Consider the following 19,070-nt stretch of genomic DNA (forward strand, 5'->3'; position numbering starts at 1 on the left):
GAAGCTCTCCAGAGCCTCTCTGGGATCCCAGACCCCCTTTTAGCTCGCACCCTGTCCATAGTGACCTCGCCTTCGCCCTCTGGATCCCCCACCTCGGCTGTCTTCGCCGCCCCTTAGCCTGGCCACGGGCAGCGAGCCCCACCACCTTCTCCCCACTCCCCACTCCCGGTTGCCTCCAGACCGTGGAGCAGCGCTGCGCACCGCAGCCGCGCTCGCCCCGCGCCCCCCGGCGGCCTCCCCAGCACCTCGGGGCCTCGCGCCCCGGTCCAGCGTCCCCCCGCCCGGCAGTCCCCAGCCTCCTCCTCCAGCCCTAGTCGCAGGAGCTGTCAAGCCCACGGCAGCTGAACCAGCCCCCGAGCTCCCGCGTCTCCTCTCCTTCCTTTGTGTGCGCGCGAGCGGAGTTGGGGCGGAGGGAGAAGGGGGAGGTCGCTCTGTCTGTCTGGCTCCTGCCGCCTTTGCCCGGGCTGCTCGAAGTGCCGCCGGGGAGGCGGGAGCCCAGGGGAGGGTGCAGGAGCTGGCGGGGCGCCTCCGGGCCGCCCGGGCGCGGTGGTCCCAGCCGCGCGCGGGGGAGCTCGACCCACAGCTAGGGCTCGACTGGAGCCACGATTAGTCCGCTCCGGCCGCCCCTCGGCCTCCCTCCGCTCGCACCTACCCCCCGACACCCGGAGAAGAGCGTGCAAAGGCGCCGAGAGGGACGGAAACCACAAATAAATAGCGGCGGCAGCAGCGCGTCATCTGGTGGAGCAGGAAGTGCCGGCAGAGTCCGGAGGCTGGTGCTTTCTGCGCGTCCCCAGGACTTTGCCATGGGCTGGGGGCCGCGAAGGCTGCGAGCGGTCGCGCGAGGGCAGCGGCGGCGGCGTCCGCACCGGGGCTGAGCCAGCAGCGACGCGCGGGCCGCGGAGATGGCAGCGTCCAGCAACTCCAGCCTGTCCGGCTCCTCGGTGTCCTCCGGTGAGTTTCAGCCCGTCGGACGCAGGCTGCCGCGCTGGGTCTCTCGCTCCCTGCCCTCGCCCCGCACCCCGGGATGGGTAGAGCCTACCTGTGGCCGTCCTGCCCCCTGCCTCGGAGCGAGGGCAGGCGCCCGGTGTGACACTTGTTTGGTTTGCCAGCACCCGGGGCGCCCACAGCACCTCCGCGCCTGACATCTGACAGCACCGAGGTGGGAGAGCGGTGGCGCCCTTAGTGTGCGAACGCGAGTGTTCTGGAGACTTGGGGAGCAGCAGGCGAGAAGCGAAAGGAGCAGGGCAGGCTCGCACTTTCTGGAGCAGCTGGAACCTGGGCTAGCGGGGCGCGGAAGGTTGGGGCGACGCTGGGCGCCCGCCGGGCTGGATGCCCAAATCCAAGGAAGAGGGGAGAAGACCCTCGCTCCTCACAGACTTGATTTTCTTTGTTTGTTTCAGAAATTAGCTCTGTGGAGACACAAGCTTGGGGCATGGTTTGAGATAGAAGTAATGAAGGGATTCTGTGTTTCTGGTCCTGATTGAAGAGAGTTAGAGGAAGGAAGGTCTAGCCCAACCTCTGACAATTTGCTGGTTTACAAGTGTGTGTGTGTGTGTGTGTGTGTGTGTGTGATTTTCCTATGTGGCCTCTTGGACATTTTCTTATGATACTAATTTCACTTTCCAGGCATACATTTTGTTTTCAAGTGAGCAAAGGGAGGACTTCTTTCAGCTTTTTTTATGGTTGATCAGCTGGTCTCACTGAAGAGAAAAAACTGCTAATGAATCTGAAGGAATAGGAATCAATAGAAACAAACCCTCTGGTTTCTGAGTATGACAGGTTTCTAATCAGAATAATGCATTTGGTAGAATTCTTCTACCTCTCTGGTCACTGAAAACTTTAATGACAAACCCTAAAGGCATAGCTGATAAGACATTTAGTGTAGTATACAGTCTTCAGGGGTCAAGAGGGTCGTGAAATCCTAAGGAAAATACTCAATATGTTAATATTGTATTATTTCCTATTGTGTTTTTTTATTATTATTACAATTACCCGGACATTAAACTCAGAGGACAATCACCTGGTTGGGACCATTGGACAGAAAGCCTGTCATAAATTTGCCGTATCTATACATGTGTAACTAATTTAATCATAAATACAAGGTGAGTTTGACTAAGGTGCGATTGTGATGTGGCACAAGTTTATCCCTGGAAAGCCATCTGTTATCTTTTTTGGCAGGGTCAGTTCCTGGGAAATGGCACCTCCTTTCTTGATCACTGCCAACTAATCAAAAGCACAATGTTGTTAGGCGTATGATATAGTTCAAGTTGCTGGTAGTAGCAGCCAATGGGGCAGAACAGTCATGTCTTATTAAGAGCAGCAACAAGTTGACTGCCTGTGGTTTTAATTCTGAGAACTCAGCAAATGCTACAGCGTATTTTTAGTACCCCCAAACCACCGCTGCTGCTTTTCAATTCATTTTGGTTGACTAACATTGAATTTAAAATACAGTGATGTTGGCTTACGATTAGCATATGGTTAGCCCTCTCAGAAAACTGCCCACTAGAAAAGGGACTGGTTGAGGGGAGGTGGCAACGGGAAAGAAGAATGGAGAAAAGACAAGAAGGCAGTATTCTCACATGATTTACTGATGGCATAAATTACAGATGCTGTGGCATCTGAACGTTCAGATCTTGGTGTAGCTTAAGAAACCGGATCGAAAAATTGAATTCAGGCTTCAGAAAAATACGTGGGTTTGAAGTCACACAGTACGAGCTTTAGATGATGGTAATTGCTTTGCAGATAGGAGGGAGATGCTTATGATGGGTCTCCTTCCTGCTTTAGTTACCACTATTTTAAATCTCAGTGGGAACTGGGAAATTACGTGAACACTGAAATTCAGAAAGTGGGCATGGATATACTATTTGATGTAGATCAGACTGGCCCATGAACTTATATTGCTCAACAGACACTTTGTCTTGAAAAACACAAGAAGCTGTAGTTGTCTTTTTAGGCACACTTACCCGGCGTGTGGATCATGAATAATTCAGATGACACAAGCAATTCACACCTGTGAGAGGTGTTGGGCACTAAAGAATAGAGCCTGTTTGTGGTGGCAGCTGCGTTCTCCCAGGCAAGGGCCAGAGTCTGAGAAAGTAGGGCACTCCATCAATCTATTCATCACTGTTTTCACATGGGGCCTACTATGTGCCAGGAAGTAAATATTACAAGCCTCAGTTTCAAGGAGGCTGAGTGAGGAAGATAATTTTAGGATTCCTTCTAGTTCTGAAGTTCTGGGATTATTGTTTTTGAGTTCTGGCTGCCGCATTGACCAGTTGGGCAATTTGGAGTGAGTTGCTCAACTTCTCTAAGCTTCAGTTTCCTCATCTGTTGATAAGGTTAATGTTAATAATGGGACTTACTCATAGGAATGCTGTGTGGATTAAATGAGATAATATGTGCAGAGCAGTTAGCCCAGGGTGTGGCACTTAGTCGGTGTTTGCTGTGAACAAATTTTGCTTCTTTGAGGAATGAAATAGAAGGCACTCATGGCTCAGCCTTTAGGTGCAGAAATAAGTCCAACACACATAAAATTTGACTCTTACGTTGCATGTTAAATTTGACCTTGAGGTTTGAGGTCCATTAAGTAAGCAGTCATTAAGTGTATTTTAGGTTTCAGGCATTGTCCCAAGAGTTTGGAATAGAAAGATGAATTAGGATCCTTTTCCTCACCATCCAGTAGCAGAGATGGACGACAGATAGTAATGTATATTCCAGTTGGATTAAAGTGAATTATGTGGAAGAGAGTACAAGGAAGGGAGTGATTCCCTCAGTAGACAGGGAGGGTCAGAACCAGTGACCTATGAGTTAGGGCTTAAAGGATGAGTGGGATTTTTTTTCCAGAGAGCAGAGAGGGGGAAAGGCATTTCAGGAAGAGGGAAGAGCTTAGGCAAAGGCCTGGAGATGGGGAAGTCCATGGAGGAATGTTCAACTTCCTTTCTTAGGGCTCTTGATCCATTTTGTAGGTGGTGTCTCTTCTTTGGACGGTTATGCTTATAGATCTATTAGCATCATGCAGAGAGATGCTAGATCACCTACTGTTGCTGCTGACGTGGGTAGGAGGTTTTCTTTCTGTTCAGGTAGCAGTGGGTTTGATGGAACAACTCTCTGGAAGCCTTAGGACATACTTGGGCAATTGAGCAGTAAAAAAAGGAACTGTTGATTCTGTAGTGAATAACACATGGAGGTGTGAACTCGAATAATATGGGTTAAACCTCCTTTGGAGGAATAGATGTGGAAGGTTTAGGTTTGGGTGTGTTTGCGCAGAGAGTAAAGATCTAATAATTCACTCAGTATTAAGCTCAAAGTTATCTGATTTTCCTGAGAATATGTTCTCACTTGCTGTTGTTGAACCGCAACACTCGAGTGTGTCATTTATTCTGCATTACCAACTGAGACATAACAAATGAAATAATCAGGTTAAAATTAATTTTTAAATACATTTTCCAAGAACTGTTCAGAAATTTTCTTCTGGAATATTCAATTATGTGTAGAAGAAATTGCTTTGCCTTTGTTTTAATGATAACTGCTAGTAATTAAATTTCACAATCACCTAGATTGGCAGGAAGGTTTGATTACCTTTATTATTTTAAGTGCAAAAAAAAAAAAATCACTATCCTTAAGCTTTTACTCTAGCCTATGGTACTTGATTGTATTCTGAAATAAACTATGGTTGATGTACAGAATAGTTTTCTTAATAATCATGGGTTATGTTGGCTTTTATAATTGAGAGAAGAACTTTTTGCGTTTTAGTGATGTTATTGCCAAATGGGTAATTTCACAGTGTTAAAAAAAAAGAAAGAAAGAAAGAAAAGAACTCAACTCAAGTAAAGTAATAAATAAAAAAGCTATGAACTGAACAAGGTAAAAATTAAATATTAAAGGGACCCCCGGATAAGTTGTTAAGATTTTGAGAACTTAAACATATTGTATTATAGAAATGAAACCAACATAGACTTTTTAAATTAAAATGCAAATGGAAAAAGGTAAAAATCAGTATTTATGTGTAGAGTCACTGAAACCTTAATTGGGAAAAGAACATTCCTAAATGGATTGAGGGATTTATTTCTCCACATTGTATACAATAGTAATGTGGGCCAAATAAATAATGCTATTTTCTGCTGTCACACTGGCTTGATCCTACAAATGATAAATAGGAATTTTCATTACTTATTACTGGAGGGTCAGAACCAGTGACATATAGAAATCTTTCATATCCCTAGATGCAGAAGGTAAAACTGAACTATAATAATGCTGCCAAGACATATATGTGTAATTAGAAACTCCATGGATCTAATACTACAAAACAGGGTATCTTTGTTGAAACAGACATTCACACTGAAAAGTCTTCTTTTGGACCCCTGAATTATTCAGAAATATTCGATTTTGTGTAAAAGAAATGTCTTTACCTTTGTTTTAGTGATAACTGCTGGTAATTTAATTTCATAATTACCTAGAGAGTCAGGATGATTTGATTTCTTTTGTTTATTTTAAATCACCAAAAAAAATTGCAATTTCAAAAGCATTGCAAATAAAAAAATCACAAAGCTAAAACTACCTCCCTGAAAGAAATCATTTACTCAGATGAGGAGTATTGTTCTTTGCTATTTTTCGGGTGACCTTCCCACACCTCATTTTAACTTATTAGATTTTTCGCTGCTCCTTTGTGGGAACCCAGATGAACCCAGTGACAGAGAATCTGAGAGGAAAGACATTTCTTAAGCATGACAGCATGTTCGCCGTGTTTGACGAGGGCCCACCGATACGCGTACTTTAGCTAAAATGCCAGATCCCCCCCCCATCATTCCCACAAACCCTGTGAAGTGTTTTCAAAGATCCTGCCATTTGTTCAACTTTTGGGGGACACAAACACCAGGTATTTTCCAAGGCCAGTCCATGTGGGATTTAACTGGACAGCGTGTTCTCTCAGCTGCAACCTGGGGCTTGGCCCGGGTGTCACTCCTGCTGAGGGCCGTCTGCGGCTCTGCGGGGTCTCCTGTTTTTGCACAATGGTGAAAATAACCGGACACTGGGTTTGGAAAACCTGTACATGAGCAGGGTCACATTGGTATGTTTTGGAAAAGAGTTTTCTGCCAGAAGATCAAGATTCTTGCCAAGATGGTTAGAAGCAGAGAAGGAGAAAGGGACCTAGTGATAGACCTATGATTAATAGCGTCCATCTATCACCCACCAATCATTTATCTTTTATGAATGTATTCACATTTCATGACTCCTGATGTGTGTCATTTAATTTTCAAAATGAATGGCTTTCTTCCTCCCTCCCTCCCTCCCTCTTTCCTTCCTTCCCTCCTTCCTCTCTTCTTTTTACTTTTCTCACCTGTTTTTATGTTGGTCAGATTTCTATTTAGATTTTTTTTTCCATCAACCCTGCATTTGGTCTTACTTGACTGTTAGTTTCCAAATCCTCTAAGTACCTTCCTGCTTCTCTTTCCATTTTCTCAGTGGGAGTGGAAGGTGGTATTCTGTTGCTCACATGGATTCTGGTCAAGGGACCAAGATGGGTGCCTGTAGGTCTGGTACAGGCTGGTTGGTGTGACAGAACACACTCACGTGTCTCAAAGTGACTAACAAAAGCAGAGGTTTATTTAAAGTCTCCATGGCTAGAGGGAAATCCAGTGAGGAATGTGCTGGTCCCACAGGCAGTCTGCTCTGCAACGGGACCCATGTGTCTGTTCACTGGGATCTGAGGCTGAAGACCTGGCGCGTGTGCATTGCCAAGTGGCAATAAAACTTTGCGGCTCTGTACCCAGGGAGAGTCATTCACCAGCTGCTTGTGCAAATAGCCTGCTTTTCCCCTCATTTATTATTAATCGTACACCTTTGTGGGGGCCAATCTTTGAATAGTCTTTACACCATGTCTAATTACAATCTTGCCTTGCTTCAATAGCTTGGCCTAAGTCACCCGACCTCAGCCGTATCAAGAGTTATTTCAAATCATCCAATGCCGAAGTTCCCATAGACATTCTCTAATAAAGGTGTTCAGTGAATAGCCTTATTTAAAATGGAATCACCTCAGGTCAGAAGTTACACTGATAAGATTCCTGGAGTTGAGACGTCGTCTACACATTGTGCAGGCTGCCAATCACCCCTTGCCTTGGTGGGCCTGCTGGGGAGAACGCTTTTTCAACAAGAAAGGCTCCATGCCCCTTGCCTGGCAGAATCCACTAGATCTAGACAAACAGTCTGCTTCCTTGAGCTGGCAAGAAATCTCACGTTCTGAAATGTGTCTTCGTCAGATGTTGCAGGAAGAGCCCTAACCTCAGAGTCAGAAGATCTGGACATTGAAACCTTTAACCAAGGCATTGACCAGGGCAGCTAAACCCTTAACTAAGGCTCTTCAAGAGGCTTTAAGCCCTAACTCTGACCCTTAAACCATGAATCAGGACTCTTGAACCCTTAATGAAAGTTCCTAAACCATTAATGTAGGCACTTAAACCAGATACTTACTTAATTAAGTCCTATAACTAGCTAACGATGTGACCTTTGGTGAAATTAGCCTTTCCGAGCTTTAAAACCTTACTGCAGACTGCAGATATGACAGCCTGTTTCCCAGAACTGATGTGAGCATTAAGAGGGGTGAGGGAAGCATTGTCTCCCATAGGCCTGGCTCTCCTCTCTGCCCAGTAGACACCGATTCCCCCCCTTCCCTCTCTCCTGCCCTCCTCCTTGAGCCTCCATCCTCTTGTCTTCTTTTTTTAAGATTTTATTTATTTATTTGACAGAGAGAGTGAGAGCATGAGCAGGGGGAGTGGCAGAGGGAGAGGGAGAAGCACGCTCTCCGCCGAGCAGGCAGCCCGATGTGGGACTCGATCCCAGGACCCTGAGATCATGACCTGAGCCAAAGGCAGACGCTTAACTGACTGAGCCGCCCAGGCACCCCTCTCTTGTCTTTAAACCAGAAATAGTGATATCTGATGAATTTATTCCACAGAGTTGTCATTCCTGAAGTATACTATTTGGGAAAATGCTTAGTAAACTGGAAAAGCAACTAACAATACTGGATGGTTGCTATGTCTCACTCTGTTTACATGTAATCCCTGGGGTATTTCTCTGAGGTAGACCACGTATCCCCTTTTGCGAACAGAGACATCGGTTCAGAGAGAGCACAGAGCTTGGATTTGAGGTGCTAGGATTGGAGCCACGTCTCCTTAATTTCAAAGATCAGTTTTCTTCCTCTTGAAACATAAAGGGTGGGTTTTTGATTCTATCTCGTTTTTAAAGTGTCTGACATTAAAGTTTAAGGCTGAAATATATGCTCATTGTTAACAGAGAAAGTACAGTAATACAGTTGTGCTTTATTTTGTTGCCCTTGGTAGTTATCCAGACCCACATCCAACCTGACCAAAACTTATTCTCACTAGCGTTAGGACCTGGGAGATGTTTACCAAGTGAATGCTCTGTAGAGAGATCACCTAGGGGATTGGACTTATGGATATCTGTACTTAAGAACAGTTTCAGGAGGTGAAGGGTATATAAGTGTTCATTGTACTATTCTTGCAACTTTTCCAAGGTTTGAAAATTTTCCAAATAAAAAACATCAAGGGGGAGAAAAAAAGTATAGTACTACTTTGCATCCAGTTGATTGTCTTCACTGGAGTCTTAAAAGCATTCCATTTTGTGTGAGCTTATCAAGTCTTATGATCACCTCATGAAACTCCCAGATTCTGAATCCTCAGCAGGAAGAATATGTATTTGTTAGCTTATGTCTTAAGTGAAAAGTACAGGAACTACAATTACAGAAGGCATTCAGGTAGACCATATGCAACACTTCCTACCTGAGAATGTTTTTTTCCTCCCGAGCTGGTTTGACTTTACATTTCGTTATAGGTTTCAAGTGAGGATGGGACTTGCAGGTTGTTTTAACAGATTCCAGAATTACATAAGTAAGAGAATCAGGTTCGGAGGGGCTCCAAGAACTGCCCAGGGCCGTTCAGCTAGTTGGTGGTGGAGCTAGAGCTGGAACTGACATCTAGGACCCATGTTTCCAGAACATTAATTCTTCATCCCCTTTCCTGGCTCATCCTAAGGAGTAGCATTATCCTTAGAGAATTTCTTACAGCTGTTCTTTTTCCCCCTGTCTGGCTTCATGGAAGCTGTTCTATTTAATTATTTAATATTTTCAAAAAAGAAGTCATAAAGTGCTTTGTATTTTACATGAGCCTTAGATCTCAAGGCTGATGTTGTGCCAATAGAGGCACAAAGACTTAAGTGACCTAGCCTCTGCCCTGACTATATATAGCTGTGCTCTCCAATATGGTAACCACTAGCCACATGTAGCTGTTTTCAAATTTAAATTTAAATAAATTCAGTTCCTTAGTTGCATGAGGCACATTTCAAGTGCTCAATAGCACATGTGGTTGCTGGTTACCATATTAGACCATGCAGAAATAGAACATTTCCTTCATCCTGTAAAAGATCCTGTTGGGCAGCACTGGTAAACAGGGAAGGTAGTTCTAAGAGAGGGACACTACTAATGTAAAATTAATAAGCTATGGATAGAAACTTTGATAGAATGTTCTCCCATTCCTGTATGTCATGCTGCTCAGGTTATATTTCACTAATTTTGCAAATTGGCTTTTTTTAAAAAAGTAATTTTTTTCATAATTTTGAGGGGAACTGTGGAATGACAGGTGGAAGATGATGTTGGGGAGAGTAATTAAAATGTTTATAAGCTCTTCTAGTCTTGAAACTGGATTCAAGCTTTTAAAAAAATTGTCTATAGTTTCCCTAATGACAACTCCCATTTCTTTTTAAAAAATCCTACAGTGAGTTATAATGTCATCCTCAAAGAGGAAAAAAAATGTCCATGTCCAGAAATAGTTTGGATCTTATAATTGTATCTCTTCCAAAACATCATAAACAAAATAAGAAAATTGTGAACGTGTGGACTGAGGTTGCGAGCGGCATATCCAAGCTGTGCTATTTAAAGGAGATTTTTCTACCAACTTGGCCATCAGCAAACCATTCGCCTAGAAGTATTTACTACTGCAAAAGGCCCACATATGGGGCAAAGCAAATGCATTGGTTTTTAGAAAATAAAGTTAGCTTTGGGAATCTTCAGTACATTTAATTGGAAGAAAATGCATGCAAATAAGATGCAGGAACATGACAGTTCCTAAGAAAAGGAAGCTGCCCTCCTCCTTGAACTTCTGTTACCATCTTCAAGAGCAACAAACAAATGGAAAGGTAGATGGTATCTTTAAAGGGTCAAACAACTGTCAAGAAAAAGGTGGATATTAAGGCTATGGGGTTCAGACATAACAGCTAGAGGCCCGTGGCCTGTATGGCTGTCCTTTTTGATATAACTCAGATCATACATTTAGGGCAGGGTGAATTACAGAATCACTTGGGTGGGTCATCACCATCTAATTCTTTTCTCATCAGAGAACCCGTACCTGGACTTCATCTTGTCCTCTGTACCCTCAGGACTGTTTGAGCACTATGTTTTTTAAGGAAACAAAACCTGCATTCCTTACTTATTTGACATAATTGCACACAAACAAAATAAAGTGCTTTTTCTTTTTTTTTAAATGATTTATTTATTTACTTGAGAAGGAGAACATGAGTGCTTGTGCATGAGCAGGGGGAGGGACAGTGGGAGAAGGAGAGAGAATCCTCAAGCAGACTCCCCACTGAGCTTGGAGCCCATCACGGGGCTCCATCTCATGATCCTGAGATCATGACCTGAGCTGAAATCAAGAGCCAGCTGCTCAACCAACTGAACTACCCAGCCATCCCTAAAGTGCTTTTTCTTAAATAATTTTGCCTCTAAGGAATACACCAAGAGATCAGTGTTTGGGACAACAAGGAAACAGGAAGCAGGGAGTATGGTTTGAAGGGTACATCTTCTTCAGCTAATACTAGAGTGTGTGCCTGCAACACTGGCCTCTAACAGTCTGACCTATAAGCATCTCAAGACTGAGCCCTGCACTGCCTTATCTGCCACTGCCATGTGGGCTGTTTAGCTCTTGAAATGTGGCTAGTGTGACTGGAGATGCACTGCAAGTGTAAAGTCCCTACCAGAGTTTGAAGACTCAGTACAAAACAAAAAGAATGTATGTCATGAATAACCTTGTTATATAGATTATACATTGAGATTATAACATCTTTTGGACAGTAGGTTAAAGAAAAGATATTGTAAAAATCAATCTCACCTGTTTACTTAAAAATATTTAATGTGACAGTGCACATGGATGGCTCAGTCAGTTAAGCGTTCAACTCTTGATTTCGGTTCAGGTTGTGAGATCAAGCCCTACGTCAGGCTCTGCACTGAGCATGGAGTCTGCTTGAGATTCTCTCTCTCCCTCTCCCTTTACCCCTCTCCCTGCTCATGCTCGCTCTCTCTCAAATAAATAAATAAATAAAATCTTAAAAAAATTTAATGTGGCTACTATTTGAGATTAGATATGTGGCTCATATCATACTTGTATTGGACAGCCACTGGTCTGGGCGACTCTAGTGAGGATGTTCTAGCCTCTATCACAGAATCTACCACACAAAACCTGCTGACTCACTGCTCCATGGCTTCCATAGTTGCAACCCTGCACACTCTCCATGCCAGAAAGATACCCTCTCTTCAGTGTGGCCCAGTTCAGCCCCCATTCACAGGTTCCTGTTTTGTTTTAGTGCCAGACATTGGGAGATGTCCTTCATTTTTCTGGGTGTGTACAGAGATTTTGAAATGAAGTAAATAGAGAGGGACAGATTGGAACTCTATCAGATTCTTGTTGATACAGATTTTGTGCCTTGTTTTAGGCTTTACTATCATTCTAGACTTTACATATTTACTTGTTAGATTTATGTGCACTCCTCCAAAGAAAGCCTGTAATGCTAGCAAGTTGGGTAGAGAAGTTGACAGAACAAGGGACACATTATTCTCCTGACCTGAGTAGGAAATTCTTATCTGATAATGTTTGTACTGAGGCTTCTTGCCGTGAATATGTATATGTGTATAAAACATGTATATGTGTGATATAGGTCTGTATGCATGTATATATGTCTGTTGGTGTGTGTTTATGTGTATATGTATACACAGAAAACAGAAGTGGATTAGGTTTCAAACAAAAGTTATTTCTGAACCAAATATAGAATATATAAGTTAATATCAAGGGAGAAGCAAAGTCAAACCTAGCATTACTTTTAGTAATGAAAAAATTCACTTGGGATTTTGCTAATGATGTGTAGATATTGATACACATAATTTGGCTGCCTAATATTGATTTAAGTTGCTCATTCAAATTCACTTTATTATAGAAAAATTAGCCATTTTGTTTTATAGTGTTTGTCCCTGCAGACAGTGAAACCATTAAGCCATGTTTATTGGGTAAATAACACTATTTTGCTGACTTTCATATCCAAAGAGAGCATTATCATGTCTCCCACAGGAAGTGCCCTGTGAGTTATTACTCTCTGGCTGGGGACCTGGTTAGTTCAAGCCAGGTGTCCTCTCTGTTATCTCCCTCGTGATCATGGTCCAAGGTTGAAGGTACTGTCAGTGGTCAGGGCACAAAAGTTTTTTCTCCTATGTGATGTTACTATGTCGGAGGCTTGAACTTGATCCACATAGGAGCCCTATGCTTGTTTTAAGCACCCAGACTAACCCACATGCCTTTTTCTTTTTTTCCATATATGAATTCTTCCTCGGAGAAAAAAAGCAATTGACGGGGCTTTTCAACTCTCTTGAGAGTTAATCTTAATCAGATTAAGATTAGAAACATAACCACAGCAAATCCTAGGCAATTGCCAACGGAAGACATGATGTGGAATTAGACAATGTAATTGATCATAAGAATATAATAATTGCCATAGTACTTATTTGGTTCAGCATTCTAACCCCAGTAATAGCACTAAGGGGTATTTTGTAAAAATGCTCAGCAGGCTTTCAAGGAAGAGATGCCCTACAGACATTTTACTTTTCATAAATAGCCAGTGTAAATCTGTCATTCAGGAATTCATGGAGACATGTTTTTGAGAGTATATGTAGATTCAGCTTGTGGTCCTCCTTATAGTAATGAGTTCCATCCATTTTCCACCCCTAGAGTGGACTGGTATTTCTTTTTACTGTTTTATATTTCACTGTCCAAAATTTGTTTCTAACATCCATTCTTGTGTTTTGTAAATAAATGCGGGTTCATTTGAACCCTGGTGCTGTGTGACAAGTGTTGGGCAGCCAGGGAGCTGGCCCAGATACCAGCACCAACTGGCTATGGTAATTTGGGCCCCTCTGAATTTTCTCATCCATAAAATGGGCTAATAATACTTGTGAAAATCAAATGGGATAATGTCTGTGAAAGAAACTTGACAATTGAAAACTTGTGAACAAAACATAAGAATCTCTGGTCTCATGAAGTTTCATTCTTATATAGACGATCCATTGGTTCCTTTCTTGGGTGATAAATGATCACTCAGAGTTCATGATTGTCTAATATAACTTGAAAAATCTCCTCTAAATATATTACCTTGCTCTTCACCAGCCTTTCAAAACCTTGACATGTAAGCCCATCAGTTTAGAATGTCTCCATTTAGTGTAAGATTCCACTGCGAATCCCACTTTCTCATAAACATTTTAAATTAGCCCAGACAAATCTCTCATCCAAAGAGACACCATTGTTTATACTTTCTGATCCAGAGGTGTGACTCTTTTTGAAACTAAATTTGATGTAATATCCAATCTGTGCAAGTAAATCTCTGCAACAGACGTGGAAGCTAGCACAGCAACAGAACTCTCATAAGGGAGTCTCTCAGTCTAGGAACATCACCTACCCTTGCATCTTCTCCCTCCTCCCTTCCCTCCCCTGTCTTCCTTCACTCCCTTCCTCCAAAAGTAACCATTATGAATGCCCTGTTTTCTATTACCTTGGTTTTCCTTCTTTCTTTAAATGATGTAAAGAAATAATCCAAACCCCATGCTTCACAAACGCAGATGTTTCTGTCTGTTTTGCTCACTGCCAATCTGCAGTACCTAGAACAGTGTGTCACATGCAGGAGGCACTCAGTAATTGTTGAGGGAATGCATATGTGTATATCCCAAGCACTCTATCATAGGAATGCCGCTACAGCCCCTCCTTTAGCTATTATATGTAAATTAGGTCTCTAAGGGCATCATCACTGGTTCACACTAACCACATGCCTTTAATGATTTTTAAGAAAATTGGTTTTTTTTTTTTTAAACTCATAATATGGATTATTTGCACTTAGGGGCAAAAGGAGACTCCCAACAAAATCACATGGACTTCTCTGAACCAGGACTGCTTCTTAAACTTGATTTGTAGTTCGCAAGAACTTTTCAGGAATGGATAGTGAACCACTCAAGGAACATTAAGTAGTAAAGCTAGAGCTGAGCAGGGAGAGCTACAGAAAAGATTTTAGAAAGTGATAGCGTGCACATGCTACAACAGTGAACCTTGTAGAACCTTGAAAACATTATGTGAAGGAAGCCAGTTACAAGAGACCACATAGAGTATGATTCCACCCATATGAAATGTCCAGAATAGGCAAATCATAGAAGCAGAAAGTAGAGAAGTGATTTTCTAAGGTGGGGAGGGCTGGAGGGAAACTGGAGGGACTGCTAATAGGTATGGGATTTCTTTTGGGGGTGATGAAAATTGTCTGAAATTGTGGTAATGGTTGCATATTTCTGTAATATACTAAAAGTCACTGAACTGTACACTTTTAAGCAGGTGAATTGTAGGGTATGTAAATTCTATCTCAATAAAGATGTTATTTACAAGAGGCAAAAAAAGAAATTGATAGAGTAGGGCTGAGAAGGGGAAAAGGTTGTAAAGTGAGCAGACAGGGAAAAAACCCCATAGATCAAGTCCTTCCTCCATGGATACACATAATCAGATAGGAGACATTCATTCCATAGTCACTGATATCGACATGTGGGGGTACCCCCTCCTTTTCCCATTTTTATTTCCACAGTTGTTTTTTTCTACCAACAGCCCCCGACCTCCTCGGAAGGTTCCACAGAGACGTGTCCTCTGTGGTTTGTTCCCGGGGTCAGCTCGACAATGCCTCCTTCCCCAGTGCCCCCAAAGGCTGCGGTGTCCTCCCTCTGGCTGAGGAATGAGGGCCAGCAGCAGGTCTTCTCTGCTGATGCTGGACAAAGCAATTAGTACATTTCTCATGACTAGTTAATTAGATTTTTGTGCAGCTTTTCAAGCCCTGGGCACAACTCTTACGCCCTCAATGCAGACTGTGAGTCCTCCAGGAACCCAGTTTCCTACTGTGTAACCTAGGTACTGCCAAGTTTACTAGTACAGTGATGCTTCTGTTGCTGCCTCCAGATGCCCCCACTGGATGGATCCACGTGCAGACGTTTTCAGGGGCATCATCTGCTGGCTCTTTTGTTGTTTCTAATCAAAGAATAGGCACACTTTGATCATGTCAGATCATAGCATTGTACTCATAGTACTGTAAACACTTCCTTAGAAAGATGACCCAGGTACCGTTGTCTCAGATGTTCTGATAGTGTTTACTTTAACGGGGAACAAGTAAAGAAACATGCGTTTGATCAGATATGATCTAAAATATGAGTATTTCAAATATGAAGTTTTCCAGAACCACATAGAGTTCATGATAATGAATCCAATCGATAAGCATTTGAAAAATACCTGCTGGCTTTGGAGGGCCAGGTGTGGGAGAAGTCCCTCTCCTCTCCCTGCAAGTTTAGCGACTCCCAGAATAAGATATACTTTCTGCCGATTGGAGGAAGATCTGGCTCTGGGGAGGGGGGCGCATCTTGGGGGAACAGAGTCCCTGGGTGGCGACTTCCACGGGCAGCCTTCAATCTTCAATGGCCTGTAGGAGTTTATAACAAGGCTGGTTCCCCTTTGAACTGTTCTGGCTTGTGCTTCTTACTCCTCATGGGGCAACAAAGATAGGCACCCTCGCAAAGTACAGATACCTATTCATGCGAGTGCGAAGGCAAAGCAAGTACTGAAACATCCTCTGCTTTAAGGTCTCATTCAGAGTCTTTTCCTGGCACCCAGGGGAGGAAGTGGGTATGCACTACAGTGGTTTTGCTGTTCCGCGTCCTCCCTCGGGGGGAAATCTGGTTGCCTTGGGTTCCCTACAACAGCACGCGGAGGCCAAGGTATTGGTGCCAGGTGTTGGCCTCTGCACCTGCTCTCACATTTCACTCCCGGGATGGATTTTATTCCTGGGCCCTCCTAGAGCAGGCCTGCTTTATCCGCGGTTTAACCTTCCGCGGTTTCGCTTACCCGTCATCGACCGCGCTCGGGAAGCGGGGAAGCGGACTGTCCTCTTTCTGATGAATCAGCGGAAGGGCCGTGGTGGCCTAACTCTGCCGCACACTGCTTACGTCATCTCATCCCGCGCGCGTGTCATCACCTCTCTTCATCCCGGGAAGAAGAAGGGTGAGTACAGTGCAATACTATTTGGAGAGAGAGATCACATTTATGTAACTTTTATTACAGTATATTGTTATAATTTTCTATTTTATTATTAGTTACTGTTTTTAATCTCTTACTGGGCCTCATTTATAAATTGAACTGTATCGTAGGTTTGTATGTATAGGAAAAAACAGTATATATAGGGTTTAGTACTCTGCGGATTTAGGCACCCACTGAGGGTCTTGGAAGGTATCCCTCCTCCCCCTTTGGGTAAGGGGGGGCCACTGTACTTTCTAACATCACAGGCCAAGCTTTCCCTGAGAAAATGTGCTGTTCATGCAACTTTTCTCATGCTAACACCAACATGCATAACACATTCATGCCTCCTCACTTCCTCCGGAGACCGTTTCAGGGTGCAATTATTGTATGGGTTAGGATGTTTCTGCTGCAAATACAGAAAACCCTGAAAAGAAGTGAGTTCTGACCCTGGGCTTCTCTGCAGTTCTCTTGGCTCTGTCCTCTTGGTGTCAAGATGACAGCAGCACTACCTGGCATCGCAGTTAGAAAGAGTAAAGGAGTACAGGTTTTCCCTGCTGTCTGAAAGTAGATTTCCTATTAAATCTTTTGTAAGCCACAGTGTTGTAATGTGAAGAAGCATTTACCATCAATTTATATGGAAAAATTTGTAAGCATTCCCAAACTCAAAAAATAACCTCTCTTTGACTTTTCTGATACCTTAAGACACATCTTGCTAACGGATGTCCAAAGTAAGATAAAACACAGATGCTTACAGACACCATTCAAAGCTATGTGGCTAGATGCTGAGTGTAGTTTTGGGGACAGAACTTGGTGGGACTCTTCCCACTGCTGGGGGTCTGCACTGCCTTTATAACTGCTCACTGCAAAACTGTGAATGCTATCTTTGCTTTTCACCTCTTTTTTTTTTTTTTTTCCGAAAGCAAAAATCCTTTATTGGATTTCTTTTGGTTAGTGAAAATGTAGGTTAATGTAGGTCTTTTGTAAAAGAGAAGTGGTGTAATGCAAACTTTTGAACAACAGGGGAGACCTGTAATCTCTTTCTCCTGGCTGTGTGAAAAGTGAGAAAACCTTTCTCAGAAGCTCCCCCTCTCCTAGCCAACTTCCCCTTGCCTCCTGGGTCACAGTTTTGTCACATGCTCATAGGCAAGGCAATCACTGACAAGGACACTAGGATTTCTGTGATGCTCTCTGTCCAGTCATGACCTCCTTCCTGGAATGGGGATGGGGCTAGCCTCTCCCAAAGGGGTGAGGACACATGAACAGAGCAGGGTTCTGTGAAGGAGAGCAGAGGATTCAAGAGTGTCTGGCACAGTAATGTCACAAATGTCCTCAGCTCTTGGATTCTGAGGAAAAATACCTGAGAGTTCTAAGAAACCTGGCCTCTCCCACTCAAAGGACTTACTATAGCCTAGTTGAAAACCAAACAACTGGTGAACGTATTTAGTCTGTAGTAATATTCACTTCATGACCAAAATGTTTCTGCTTCCCTTCCAAATTAAAGTGGCTGACAGCTTTTACTGATGCCTTGCTTTCACTGGTTAGTGCCTTATAAATTAAAGCACTTTGTTTTATGGCTATGAAAAAACAGAATAATTCTGGATAGATTGCTTAGCTTTGATGAAAAGTTGGACAGTAAGGATTGAAGGTTTTGATTCTTGACTGACTTTAACATCCCTGGGCCTGGTGTAAGTTGGAATGGTTTTATTAGAAATTCAGGGAATAATAGTAAATAATTCAGCCACTCCTGGTTGCTATGGCAAGGCATTTTTAAAGCTTTGATTTATGAGAAATAGTGATCATTAGGAACTCTTTGTTTTTAAAACAGAGAGCCCCGCAAATTGTCAAGGCTTGAGTGGAATAAATAGATGATTGGCACCTAAATGGAGAAAGAATCTCAGGTTATTTCTGAAGAAAGAAGAACAGGCAGAAGGCTTTTGGAAAAGAGATTCCCGTTTTTCATTTTTATGGCAAGCCAGAGTGTGTAAAGATCACTGGACAAGGAGTCATATGACCCAGGTCTGTGCCAGTTCTAGCTCAGCATTTGCTTTTCATATGGCCTGGGGCAAATTACATTATCATTTTGTAACTTTTCTGATACTCGACTGTAGAATTATTAGGTTGAACCAGATCATCTTGAGAGTCTTGAAAATTTTATGATTTTCTAACTCTGCCTATTTCTTCTTGCCATTTATAGTGCATTGGTGGGATCCCCAAGGGAACAACCCTCCCAACACCCCCCCGCAACATACTTCACATAGCAATGACCATTGGCACCATTTGTTGCAGGCACTCTGGTTGTAAGACATCACAACTATTGGGTGTCTTTGCTGCACTCACATTTCAGCCCTCTCTCTGAGTAAGCCCGGAGATATTCCAAGTGTGCTCCAGGCCAGGATTAGACAAGCCTTTTGGAATGCGACTCACACTAAAAAATATATTTTACATTACAAGCCAGCATATATACACACTCATACCCTGCACACACACACAATTTGGCATATACTTATTGAGTATTTACCATGTCCTGAGTGTTAGAGATATTATTGCAGTGAACAAAAATGACAAAAAAATCCTGCTCCTTGTGAAGTTTCTAAGTCCAGAGAGATGATAAGCAAAAGAAACTATATGTAATCTATCAAATATATGCATCATAAT

The 19,070-nt window shown here is 43.0% G+C and overlaps 1 protein-coding gene across 1 annotated transcript in view; it reads left to right on the forward strand.

Moving 5' to 3' along the window:
- Nucleotides 1-311: 311 nt before the first annotated feature.
- CHN2 (chimerin 2) overlaps nucleotides 312-19,070 on the forward strand; it is a 289,625-nt gene continuing 270,866 nt past the window's right edge. The window contains exon 1 of the mRNA XM_025873087.2: nucleotides 312-951. Coding sequence (XP_025728872.1) covers nucleotides 903-951 — 49 coding nt within the window. The 5' untranslated portion in view covers nucleotides 312-902. The remainder of the gene's footprint in view (nucleotides 952-19,070) is intronic.

The sequence above is a fragment of the Callorhinus ursinus genome, unplaced genomic scaffold, assembly GCF_003265705.2.
Source record: "Callorhinus ursinus isolate GAN/ISIS: 27379988/994484 unplaced genomic scaffold, GSC_fseal_2.0 scaffold12, whole genome shotgun sequence".
Classification (NCBI taxonomy): Eukaryota; Metazoa; Chordata; class Mammalia; order Carnivora; family Otariidae; genus Callorhinus; species Callorhinus ursinus.